Raw genomic sequence first — 13917 nt, 5'->3', positions numbered from 1 at the left:
TGATAATTTTCTTTTTCATTGGTTTTAGCTCTTGTCTTTTTTACTTCCTTTTTTTATTTAGCTTGGGTTTGCTTTGCTCTTATTTTTCAGTTGCTTCAGATGGGAACTCAGATAATTGATTTTAGATCTTCTTTTCATGCATGAGCATTTTAAGTTACAATTTTCCCTGTAAGTGCTGCTTTAGCTGCATTGTGCAAATTTTGATGTGTTTTCATCACCTTTCAGTTAAAATGCCTTTTAATTTCCTTTGTGATTTCTTCTTTGACCTGTTGATACTTTAGAAATTTGTAGACAGATTTCTAAATATTTAGGGTTTTCCCAGGTACCTGAATATTACTGCTTTCTAATTTAATTCAATTTTTGCCTGAGAAAATACTCCATGTTTTCTTTTTGTATAGATCCTGTATGAAGCCTTACATGTTTATTGTGACTTATTTTTTTGATGGCCCAGCATATGGTTATTTCTGGTATGCACACTTGCAAATACTGTGCAATTTATCATTGTTAAATGACAAATGAGATCTGTAAATATCGCTAGAGTCAAAATGGGTCATGGTGTTGTTGAAATTTTTTGTCTTTGCTAATTCTTTTGTCTAGTTATTTGAGTTGTTGGTGAGAGAGGTGTTAAAATCTCCAACTGTAATCTGTTCCTCCTTTTAATTCTGTCAATTTATTCTTCAGTTATTTTGAAACTCTGTTATTATATACATATATGTATAATTTCACCTAAAAATAAATTATTTTACTGACTCTTATTAAATTTTAGGATATCCATTTGAAATAGCTAAGTTGACTCAACATTTCTTTTTCCTACTTGTTGTTCCAAAGAATTGAAAGAAAAGATTGTTTACCAATCTCTTTCTACTATGATCCATATTTTATAAAAGTTAGGAGAAATACATATAGCATACATGAATTATTTTAATTTTCCCTGGGTTTAATTTTATTAGTTTTGTATCCTAGTTTTATTTTTCTCCCCCCCCTTTTTTTTAATTTGCTTTCTTCATTGTTAACAAACATCAAATCTTCTATGAATTGTGGGTAAAGACTTTGTCTTTATTTCTCTAAGTTTTGGAAGCAATTATACAAGTAAATAAGAGTGTAACTTTTTGCAGTTTTTTAGCTATACTATTATACCTTTTCTTCTTGAACAAAAAATGTTTTAGTTGTTACTACCAGGGAATAGAACTTTTTTTTTTTTTTTAACAAAAAGCGTTCAATAAAAATATAAAAAGATGAATAATTCAAGTCACAATTCAGACCTAATAGTAGACCACACAGACCTATCCTTCCTTTTATACTATTTTCTTATCATCTAGATCAGTGGTTCAAAATGTTTTTTATTCTAAGGACCTCTTTAAAAAATTTCAAGAAGTATTCATGGATTCTCACATGATAGTAGTTTTTCTTTTAGTAGTCTTTGATTAAAATGTTAAAATAATTTGGTAACACTTGTGTGAGACAAATTGTTTTGAGTTTACGCAGGAGTTGATGTTTGTACCCTTGTGATTTCTCCTTGACCTGCTTCTCCCGTTCATGGCATTTGGTATTAAGAACAAATGCCATGTTATTCCTATCCTGCATCTTTTTTCCTTTCCTCCCCCCTTTCTTTTCTTCTTTCTTCTTTTTAAATTTCTTGGTCTTCAGCAGAAGAGTTCCTCATTTTGTTAATACGTTGCTAACATATATGCTATTAAGGAATTATTTTGCAGACTCTTCCTCTGAGATTAGTGGAATATGCAATCTCTGGGTGTTCCATTGTCAATAATACAGTTCATGATACATACTGACCTCTTGAATAATTAAGACAATTGTATCATTATAAAATCACGTGTGCATGTTGATGAGCAAAATATCATTCACTCTGACTTGTTTATAGAGATTTTTGTTCAATTCTACCATAATTAATTAATGATCTAATTTATATTATTTGTTAGTTTTAACTTTTAATAAATGTAGACCCCATATCTATTTGTAATCATTGATATAAATTTTATGACATTTTCCCTCATTTGAAATCTAGGCTTAATTTATTTTTACATTAAAAAAATTTTTTTTTTTTTTTTTAGGTAAGAGAAATTCTGATAAATAAAGTCCATGTATTTTAAACATGTTTTAGAAGTATTATGCCCAGGAATCCTGGAATTTATTCAAGAGGAGCTCTGTTATATGAGAGTGATTTATTAGCAACATAATATTAAAATTATAAAAATCTACATTTTATGAATGATAGGCTTCACATTTATTTGTTTATAATTTATTAAAATACAGACTGAGTTTTACTAGCATTAACAATGAAGTAATACTCTATGAAGTTCATGTTAAAATATTGCTAAAATACTTGGTATTTGTCCAAAGAAATACTATTTTAAAACTTATTTTAAAAATAAACAGTAAGTGGATATTTCCTATTGTAATATGATTTCCTGAAGTTGGGGCACATAGTGCATGTTCACTTTCTTTTTCTTCTTATTTTATCTCCATTTCTATTTTCACATCTTTGAGGTGATAAAAATCTTAACAGAATTGACCAGCATAGTTTCTAACTTAAAAAACCCACCAGAGAATTATGAATACCTATTTACTCCCCACAAAGCCTATGAAAGTTGTATTTCTTCTTTTAAAGGCAATCCCGTCATCTATTCCTCTGTTCCATTTTTCTTACACTCCAGCATCTTTGCCTTACAAAGCCCTCTTCTTTTCAACACAACCTTCATCTGAATGATATATTTGCTAAACTTTCCTTTTTAAAAGATCTTTCTAATTCTCATGTGCGCTGTACTGTCTCATGGTCATTGTTCTTTGTTTCTTGGCCTTTACCTGACCTTACTCAGTGTTTTCATACCAAAGTCATCATGTTTTCTCCAGAACCTCCTCTTACCATCTCTCATGGGCATTTCCCAGTTATTCTGTTTAGAATTTTGATTTGGTCTTTACTTCTTCCCTTCAATCAGCAACAGAACCTTTTCTCCTAAGTCCTTTTACATTGATCCTACCATCATTAGACCTTCATTTCCTTATGTTTTTTTTCTTTAACTACTGTCTTCCCCCTCTTAGTATGTTCTGCATGCCCCTACCAGAGAGACTTTACTTAGGCATTGCTTTGAATAATGTCATTTTCTCTCACCCCAATTTAAAGTTTCTTTATATTTTCTACCAAATATAGTATAAAACCCATTAAATTGCTTTTAAGGCCACCATTTCTTCATAAAGTTTCAATATCAGAATACATATTCAGGTATACAGCTAAGTTAATACAACTTGGTACATTGTATGTGGAACCATGATGGTGCAGTGGTTAAGTGGGTTGGCTGCTAACCGAAAAGTCGGCAGTTTGAACCCACCAGTCGCTCCGTGGGAGAAAGATGTGGTGGTCTGCTTCTATAAAGACTACAGCCTTGGAAACCATGTAGGGCAGTTCTACTCTGTCCTGTGGGGTCCCTATGAGTCAGAGTCGACTCAATGGCAATGGATTATGCTATTGATAATTATGAAATACTATATACCATGGATTGAATTATGTACCCCCCCCCCCAAAATGTGTGTATCAATTTGGCTGGGCGATGATTCCTGGTATTGTGTGATTATCCTATATGTTGTAGATCATGCCTGTATGATGTTAATGAGGGAGGATGGGCAGCAGTTGTGTTAGTGAGGCAGGACTCAATCAACAAGATTGAATTGTGTCTTGAGGCAATCTCTTGAGACATAAAAGAAAGAAGCCAGCAGAGAGACAGGGGGACCTCATACCACCAAGAAATCAGTGCCGGGAGCAGAGTGCGTTCTTTGGACCTGGGGTCCCTGCACAGGGAAGCTCCTAGTCTGGGGGAAGAATGATGAGACAGAGAGAGAAAGACTTCTCCTGGAGCTGACACCCTGAGTTTGGACTTTTAGCCTACTTTACTGTGAGAAGATTAACTTCTCTTTGTTAAAGCCATCCACTTGTGGTATTTCTGTTAGAGCAGCACTAGATAACTAAGCCACTATGGGAGCACAGAGAATGGTATTGATATATTCTATGTCAAAGAATTAGGTGTAAAGCTTCTGTTTGGTTAGGATTCCCTCGGTAGTGCAAAAAGTTACCGTGCTCAGCTGCTAACTGAAAGGTTGGAGTTGAGTCCACCCAGAGGCACCTCTAAAGAAAAGCCTGATGGTCTACTCCTGACAAATCAGCCGTTGAAAACCCTGTGGAGCACAGTTCTACCCTGACACACACGGGGCCGCGGTGAGTTGCAGTCAACTCAGTGGCAACTGGAGTGTGTGTGTGTGTGTGTGTGTGTGCGTGTGCATGCACGAGTGTGTGTTTGATTGATAGGCTGACAAATAAAATTTGACCAAGAATAGAAAAATTGACTTGGAAAGATGTGCATAGGTATAATTAATGGAAATTTAAGGCAAAAATTGATAACATCTTGGGTTTTTATGCTCCTTTAACCCAAACACATACCCATTATTTTATTTTGACAGCAATTGGTTATTATTTTAGCTACTCTTTAAGCTTTAAAGAGAACTGATGGATTATTTATGGTCCATTGAAAGTTACTGGAGAGAAAATTAGTCGAAGAGTAATGAATACAGACATTTTCGTTGGGGTAAAATGCCACTTTATTCCTTTCTCTCTCTCTCTAGGTATCTTCTCAGTACTCAGTTTGGCCTCCGAGTGCACAACCCTCGCTGCTGAACTTCCCAAAGTATCCTACGTGAAGGCTCTTGATGTATGGCTTATTGCTTGTCTTCTGTTTGGGTTCGCTTCACTGGTTGAGTATGCTGTTGTCCAGGTGATGTTGAACAACCCTAAAAGAGTTGAAGCAGAAAAAGCCAGAATTGCTAAGGCTGAGCAAGCAGATGGAAAAGGTGGAAATGTGGCTAAAAAGAACACTGTGAATGGCACGGGGACTCCTGTTCATATTAGCACTTTGCAGGTAAGAATGAAAATGTCCAGTTGAGTAATTTCCACCACCCTTTCTGCAAGTGTCAGGAGAGAGGCACTTTTCTATGAGAGTAAGGGTTTGATAGAATTGGCATATCTGCGTGTATCCTCTACTACTCCATCATTTACTTTCTCTGCTAGAATAAAAGGAACTGAGCACCACAGATTTTTGGACAAGGAATAGAAAACATTAAATATGCTTAGTTCAGATACTTCTTAGGAAAGAAAATATTCAATGCCTAATTACATTTCTTGGTGACTTTCCACTGAGTTTAAGGATATAGCTCTGCTTTGATGGTCAACACTGAATATGGAGATCTAGCCATAACTACTTAATTCCCTAGTCTTTCTCATCTGACAAGCCTTAGTGAAAGGCTAGAAAACTGCTGGGGAAGTACTGACTTCCTGCCAACACTGAAGGATGGGGGAGGGGGACTATGCTTTTGATTAAATCACCCTCCTGTTCCCCACCAGTGTTGAGAGCTGCACATTAATGAAACCACACATTAGGCAAGCCACTTACTTATTGGATGCCTGGGTGAGAGGGAAAGTAGGACCATACTTGGGGTTCTGTCCATCCTGCAGGTGGGTGACTGGAGAAGTATTTGATAGAGTTTAACCCCTAACCCTTGCCTTGCCACATGCCTGTGGGTCTGAGAATAGTAGACAATGTCTTTAGACTCAGGTAATGACAATCACAGAGCAACAGACTGCTTCGTGGATTCAAGTTTGCTATCCACTTACCCCAAGAGCACCCCTGATTGATGCCCTCTGGTCAGGAAGACCAGTCCACCAGAAGATCATATTCATTGATCATATCCATGGTAAAAAAGTACCATAAAAGACCAATAGGCCCATACCATCTTACAGTCTTGAAGATATTGTTTGCTCTGCTTATATCCCTGCTCCCAAATACTCTTCTAGTTGGTTGACCACCACCACTCCCTTACCTGGAATTCTAAACAAGTATGCCATATGTGCATTTTTAGATACAAAAAGTAAAGGAACCCTTTTGTATGCTCATGCCTGTGGCCTTCTTTTTATTGTTCAGCCATTACTCAAATTCTGAGACTCTAAACCAACAACCCTATACAAATCCTTAGCTGCTACTTTGTGGGAAGATTTTTAAGCCTTATACCGCTCTTGTAGCCTAATACAAGATATAATATTTTCATTAACACAGAGCAATCATAGCCTTAAGGAAGTCAGGCTTGAAACTTTGACAGGTTCATAGTATTTTCCAAACATTCCAGACCAGCATTTTGGACTTTCTGTGTTCATAAATCTAACTTCTTTCATGCTCTTATCAAAGCCCTGCAAGATGAGGAGCAATTTTCAGCTGCTTCTCAGATAATTTCAATCATTTTTTCATGTGTAGTTCTCCTACTGTCTTCTAGTTAAGGAAAATGTTCATCATTTTCCAAAAGTTTCCAGAGGTTTTGTTAATCTGTCTGGATGACACTTTACACTGTTTATCTAAACTGACAGACTGTGAACGTCTGAGCCCAGTTTCCTGGGTGCCCATAACAGTGGTCACCAGGAAACGGTGTTCCTGGGCCTGCTGGTGACGTTTCTGGGCCGTCTGCTCTCTGGCCAAAGTAATCACACGACGCCTGGCCAGATGGTAGCTGTTCTTGAGCAGGTTACCTCCAGGATGATCAGGGACACTAGGTGATGCCTCAGGTTTCATTAAATTACTGTTAACCCATCATTAACTTTCTACCCCAATCTTCTCAATTAAAAAAAAACAACTCAGGAAGGAGAAGGAAGTTTCCTGGTCCTAAGCCTTCTGACCCAAGAGGATTGTTTATTCTTGCCTTGACTCTGGCTTATATTGAAATGGAGCCATCAAGGGAAGTTATGATTTATTGGAGTAAAATTACTAGTTAACAAGGGTTTTGTTGGACATGGGAAATTTATTTTAATGGAGTTCACAGTCTAAAACAACCAGTCTAAACCTGGACACCCGACCCAGTCCAGTCACAGCTTGCTAGCTTCTTTTAGCGGCCTGAGTTCACTATCCACTTCATGCCAGATAACCAGCAACTAGAGAACTGACAGGGTGTATCCTAGCTTGAAACCATCTAGCCCTGTCAGTTAACGAGTCTTAGTGGCACACTGCTTAAAGCTTTCAGCTGCTAATCCCTTGATCAATACTATACTTTTTTCTTTACTTACCATTTTTAAATTATAAATAGAGGTATATAGAGATAGATTGATTTGTATTTAGAGGGTTTTTTTTTTAGCATAATTACCAATTTCCCCTCCCTATTTTTTTTTATTCCCTAGTAACCACTAATCTCCTTTTGCTTGTATGCATTTGCCTATTCTAGATATTTCATATAAACAGTCATATAATATTTGCCCTTTTGTGTCTGGCTGATTTCACTTAGCATAATGTTTTCAGGATTCATCCATGTAGTAGCATGCATCAGAATTTCATTCGTCTTTATAGATGAATATAGTATTTTACACAAATAACGTGCACCTTCTACATTTGTTTGCCAACCACGCCCTCCCCCATAAGGTATTTTCAAAAGTGTGCTATGCTGATTTTTTTTACTGCGACATGTAAAAAAGAATTGGTATAGCAGCACTTATGAAAATATCTTGCAAGGGAGAGGGCGTGGTTGGCAAACAAATGTAGAAGGAACATGTTATTTGTGTAAAATATGGTAAACCAATAACAAACCCATTACCATCGAGTCAATTCTGACTCATAATGACCCTACAGGACAGAGTAGAACTGTACTGTAAATCTTAATGGAAGCAGACGGCCACATCTTTCTTCCATGGAGCGGCTGGTGGGTTTCAACCACCAACCTTCCAGTTATCCGCTGAGTGCATTAACTATTGCATCACCAGGGCTCCTATGGATGAATAGTATATACACACACACATATATACACACGTACAATGGTATTCTATTATATATATATCACATTTATCTATTGATGGATACCTGGTTATTTTCACCTTTTGGCTGTTGTGAATAATGCTGCTGTGAACATCAGTGTGCAAATATTTGAGTTCTTCTTCACGTCTTTTGTGTACATACCTCAGAGTAGAATTGATGAATTGTATGGTAAATTTTACTATTTTAAGAGCCACCAAACTTTTCCACGTGGATGCACTGTTTTACGTTCCCACTACAGTAGAAAAGGAGAGTTCCAATTTCTCCACATCTTTGCCAACACTTGTTTTTATTTTATATATATTTTTATAATAGCCATCCTAGTGGATGTGAAGTGGTATCTTGTGGTTTTGATTTGCATTTCCTTATTGACTAATGATGTTAGTATCTTTTCATGTGCTTATTGGCCACTTGTGTATATTTTTTAGAGAAATGTGTATTCATGTACTTCGCTCATTTTAAAATTGTCTTTTTGTTGTTGAGTTGTAGCTCTTTATATATTTTTAATATTAAATGCTTATCTGATACATAGTTTCCAAATAATTTCTCCCATTCTGTAGGTTGTCTTTTCACTTGATTATGCCCCAAATTTTTTGATGCACAAAGTGTTTAGTTTTGATGAAGTCCAGCTTATCTATTTTTTCTTTTGTTACTTGTACTTTTGGTGTCATATCAAGGAATCCTTTGCCAAAAATAAGACGTAAACCTTTACCTCTGTTTTCTTCTAAGTTTTACAGTATTAGCTCTTATATTTAGGTTGTTGATCCATTTGGAGTTAATATTTGTATATATCATGTAGTGTGGCTCCACTTTGGTTCTTTTCATGTAGAGATCCAGGTGTTCTGGCACCATTTGTTGAAGAGACCACCCTGTCCTCACTGAATGGACATGGCACCCTTGTGAAAAAACAGCTGGCCATATATGTATGAATTTATTTCTGGTCTCTCAATCTTATTCACTTGGTCTACATGGCTATCCTTATGCCAGTGCTTCATTTTTTTTTAATAATTCTTTGAATGATATATATTTTTCTATGCTTTCTGTATCATTATATTTGAAATGAGTTTTTTAATCTACTCTGCCAGTTGCTTGTCTTTTAATTGTTATATTTAGATCTTTAAATTTAACATAATTGTTGATATCTTAGGGCTTAAATCTACCATTTTATTTTTTCTTTTCTGCTTGTTCTATTTCTCTTATTTTCTGTTTTCTGACTTCATGTGGGCTACTTCAACATATCTTAAAATTCCATTTTGAGTTATCTAAAAAAAAAAAAATTTTTTTTATGTATATTGCTTTTGAGTGTATCTCTTTGTATATCTCTTGTAATAGTTTCTCTAGGTATTACATTATGTATATGTTTATAACTTATCACTGAGACCCTTTTCTCTGGCTGCCTTGAAGATTATTAATTTTTTTTCTTTTTTTGTCTGTAGTGTTCGAAAGTTTAATTGTGATGTGTCTTTGTGGAGATTTCTTTGGGTTTATTCTGTTTGGTATTTCCTTAGCTTGTTGAAAATGTAGGTTTAAAGTCTATTGCCAGATTTTGAAAGCTTTTAGCTATTATCTCTTTGAGTACTTTTTTTCAGCCCTGCACTCTTCTCTTTTGCTAGGATTCCGATGACGTATATGGTAGATCCTTTGTTGTAGTCTCGCAAGTCCCTGAGGCTCTGTTGATTTTTTCTAGTCTATTTTTGCTCTACCATTCAGATAGGGTAATTTCTACTGTTATATTTTTTGGTTAACTAATTCTTTCATCTGTGCCCTCTATTTTCTTGTTCAGCCTATCCACTGAGCTTTTTATTTGAATTATTGTATTTTTCAATTTTAAAATTTGCTTTTGATTTTTCTATGTATTTTTATTTCTTTGCTCAGGCTTTTGATTTTTTCATTTGTTTCAAGTATTTCCCTAATTTCTCATTGGTGCATTTTTATCGTGCATGTTTTAAAATCTTTGTCAGATAACTTTAATATCTCTGTTATCTTGGTATTTACATTTAATGATTTTTTCATTCAGTTTGAGATCTTCCCAGCCTCTGTATGATGAGTGATTTTTTTTATTGAAACCTGGATATTTTCGTTTTATGTTATGGGATTGATTATTACTTATCCCTTCTATTTTAGCTGGCTACTTCATTACTTCCAGGTGGAGGTAGAAACTCAGGTTCCTCAGTGTGTGAGCACACGGGCTCCTCATTACTGCTGGGTGCGGCTGGAAGTTCCCAGTTCCTATGTGCTCTCCACTGACACCAGAGTGGGGTGGCTCATTACTGTTAATGATAGTGCAAGCCCTGACTACCTAGTAGCCTCCTTTGAAGCCACCCCAGTGTGGAGGAGGTGTGGCATCTCATTACTATTGTAAAGGTGGAAGTTGCATGTGTGGTCTCCACTGACTGCAGCCATGAGGGAGCCTTGTAACTGATCATTGGTGATGAAGGTACTAACTCTCTACTTGACCTTCTCTGACACCATTTCAGCTGGGGTGTTGGGATACATCATTACAGCCACTTGAAGTTGTTAGTTTAGGCTCACCACTTGGCCTTTGCTAGCATACATGCGGATGTGGTCTCATTTTTTTTCTGTGGTGTTTGGCTGGATTAGAGAAGTTATTGTCTAAAAGTTTTCTGTTTTGCTAGGCCAGCCCTTTTTTTGTCCTTTAGCTAGAGATCAGGCTTTTGTTAGGGTGTTTTTGGCTTGAGCCAGTTGAGGTTTCCAGTTGCCAGCTGCTTCAGCTACAAATCTGGAATACATGAAGCCAAAGAAAACCCAGGGAACTCCCATTGTGTTGTTCCCTAGGTCTCGAGGCTCCCATCTTCCTCCTTCTCTCTACATTTCAGAGTCTTTATATGTTACTTTTAACATATAATATCCAGGGTTTTTAGCTCTACTTAGTGGGAGAAATAGGGAAAAGTATGTCTACTCCATCTTCCTGGAAAGAGAAGTCCCCTATTTGCTTTTCAAGGCCCTTGACATCCTCATTGTAACAGTGCCCTGTCTGCCACACTCTAATGGTCAAATAGAGCATATCAATGGGCTGCACATACCACTTCTGTTACCTAACACTTCTATTCCAGATGATCTACCTAGTAGGCCATTTCAGATCCGTTACATTTATGCATTAGGAACACATAACTTTCAGAGAAATTGTGTCTCCTTTCTGATATTTTTCTTTTTTCTCTGTTACCACTAAAATTATACAAGTCAAGTAGTACCTACTAGAGCTAAGGACCGTGTAAGGGCATGCTCAAGATCAACAGTGAGATGGTATTCAAAGTATACTACCTCTTTGTGAGAAACTCTGGTACTCCTTCTGAAACATATACTTATTCTTCTATTCCAGAAATGGAAGGAGACATATCTTAGATCCTTACGTTATATGGAGATGTTCATGCTCTGAGTTTTTGACTCTCATTACCCACCCCTCCATTTACATCTTCTCTTTATTACTGCCTTAGTTATGTGGTGCAGCCATAACAAAAATACCACACCTGGGTGGCTTTAAAGAACAGAACTTTATTTTCTTACAGGTCTGAAGGCCAGAAGTCTGAATGTGGGGCATTGGCTCTAGGGGAGGGTCCTTCTCTGTCTTTTTTAGCTTCTGTACCTGGTAGCAATCCTGGGTGGTCCTGGGCTTGTAAATGCACCTGCCTCCATCTTCACATGGCATCTTACCCTTGTGTGTATGCATCTCTATTTTTCCTTTAAATAAGACATCACTCAGAATGGATTAGGTTTAGTATCTACTATGATATGATTTCATCAATATAACATAAGAAAATCCTATTTCCAAACAGGCTCACAGGTATAGGGGTTAGGACTTGAACATATCTTTTTGGGGGGCATAATTCAATCTATAACAAACACTTCCTCAGTTTCCAGACCACTTATCCCCCAGCTCCCTAACTTGAACCCAGTGACCTGGAGACACAAAGCAAGGATGTTTTATAGCACAGTTGCTTGATTTCCAGTGGTACCATAATTAACTCCATTCTCTGGTATGTTATGGGGCTTTGATAACTGCAGAACTTCCCTGGTAACAGAAAAACACCCATGCAAAAATTATCTTGGACTCTTAACATATTCCACTGCATAAAGTAATGATGGAAGAGACTCTTTAGAACAACTTTTCAAGGTATCATACAACATATTAAGATTATTTATCAACATGGATGTAAAGAATAAATAGGATCTATGAAATTTTTTTTATGAAATATTAGGCTCGGTTGTGTTATTTTATATTTAGTTTTTAAGCATTGAAATAATTACACAGTGAATAAAAGTTCAAACACATTCTGGATTTTAATTCTCTACTTTTTATAGCTGCTGATAGAAATACACATACCTGTGTTCGAAAGTGCAATGTCATTTTGCTGTAGAAGTCATAGAATAATGCCTGAAGAGTTTAAAAATTGACCAGAAATTTTAATCTCCAGCAATAAATGTAAATCACTATTATTATTCCTTAAAAAAATGCAATTTCCAAAATAAATATTTTACTCTGTGTCATGGATTGAATTGTGTCCCCCAAAAATATGTGTATCAATTTGGCTAGGCCATGATTCCCAGTATTGTGTGATTGTCTACCATTTTGTCATCTGATGTGATTTTCCTATGTGTTGTAAATCTTATCTCTATGATGTTGATGAGGTGGGATCAGGGACAGTTAAGTTAATGAGGCAGGACTCAATCTACAAGATTGGATTGTGTCTTGAGCAAATTTCTTTTGAGATATAAAAGAGAGAAGTGAGCAGAGAGACATAGGGGACCTCATACCACAAAGAAGCACTGGGAGCAGTGCACATCCTTTGGACCCAGGGTCCCTGTCCAGAGAAGCTCCTGGTCCAGGGAAAGATTGATGACAGGGACCTTCCTCTAGAGCCGACAGAGAGAGAAGGCCTTCCCCTGGAGCTGATGCCCTGAGTTTGGATTTCTAGCCTACTAGACTGTGAGAGAATAAATTTCTGTGTCTTGAAGCCATCCACTTGTGGTATTTCTGTTATAGCAGCACTAGATGAGCAATATAGAATTTGGTACTGGGAATGGGGTGCTGCTCTAACAGATGCTAAAAATGTGGAAGAGGTTTTGAAACTGTGAGGGAACAGATGCTGGAAGAGTTTTAAAGTGTGCAATAGTAAAAGCCTATATTGCCTTGAAGAGACCATTGGTGGAATTATGGACACCTAAGACAATTCTGGTGAGGACTCAGAAGGAAGTGAGGAGAATTGTAACACCAGATACAGTGCAGCAGAGAAGTAGCAGCAGCAGAACTAGGAGACCAGTGTGAGACAAAGCTGGAGCTGATCCACGGAGTGAGAACGCTGAGTGCCTTAGTATGGGAGACTTCCTGGCAGAGTGGGGTGCATCTGAGCACTTATTAGTGGATCTGGGCCTGCCAACCCACAGAGTAAGAGAGCTGAGTGCCTTCTGGCTGAATCTTACTGGTGGAATGGGGTGCTTCCAGGCACTACAGAGTGGAGATACAGAACTTCGGAACATTTACCCCAGCAGATGTAGATGGTGAGGCCCGAGGGGCTGAGAGGCCGAGAGCCCAGGGAACCAAGAAGCAGAAGCTAAAGAGACAAGAAACACAGGAAGCAAAGCTGCCTCAGTCTCAAAGGGTATGGCCACGACTTCTGGGGTCTCAAAGGGTGGAGCCATGGTCTCTGGTGTTTCTAAGGGTGGAGTTGCCACTCATATGGACTAGGAGAGTGGTGCTCCTAAAGTTGAGGGAGCAGAGCTGCAGTAGGCCTGGAAGGTGGAGCTGAACCCTAGATTTGGGGGGGCCTCCCCTGAAAATCTGGAGAGTGTGGCCAATACCTAGAGTCTGGAGGGCAGAACCATTGTGTAAATGGTCTCAGAGAACAGAGCATTATTTTCAAAGCCTTGAGGGCTAGTGTAATGTGTTCTGCTGATTTGCTTGGTGCCTGTTATCCCTTCTTTCCCTCAGGTTTCTTCCATTTATAATGGAAATGTCTAGTTTGTGCCTGTTCCACCATTGCATTTTGGAAGCAGATAACTTGTATTCTAGAATTCACAGATGAGGAAGAATTTTGGATTTTGGGCCTGGAGTTGT

At 37.4% G+C, this 13917-nt stretch overlaps 1 protein-coding gene across 1 annotated transcript in view; it reads left to right on the top strand.

Moving 5' to 3' along the window:
- Positions 1-13917, top strand: part of GLRB (glycine receptor beta) — a 145697-nt gene that overhangs the window by 116974 nt on the left and 14806 nt on the right. Inside the window, exon 9 of the mRNA XM_049905738.1 lies at positions 4630-4922. Coding sequence (XP_049761695.1) covers positions 4630-4922 — 293 coding nt within the window. The remainder of the gene's footprint in view (positions 1-4629; positions 4923-13917) is intronic.

This window comes from Elephas maximus, chromosome 13 (assembly GCF_024166365.1).
Source record: "Elephas maximus indicus isolate mEleMax1 chromosome 13, mEleMax1 primary haplotype, whole genome shotgun sequence".
Classification (NCBI taxonomy): Eukaryota; Metazoa; Chordata; class Mammalia; order Proboscidea; family Elephantidae; genus Elephas; species Elephas maximus.
This window is presented reverse-complemented; position numbering and strand designations above follow the sequence as displayed.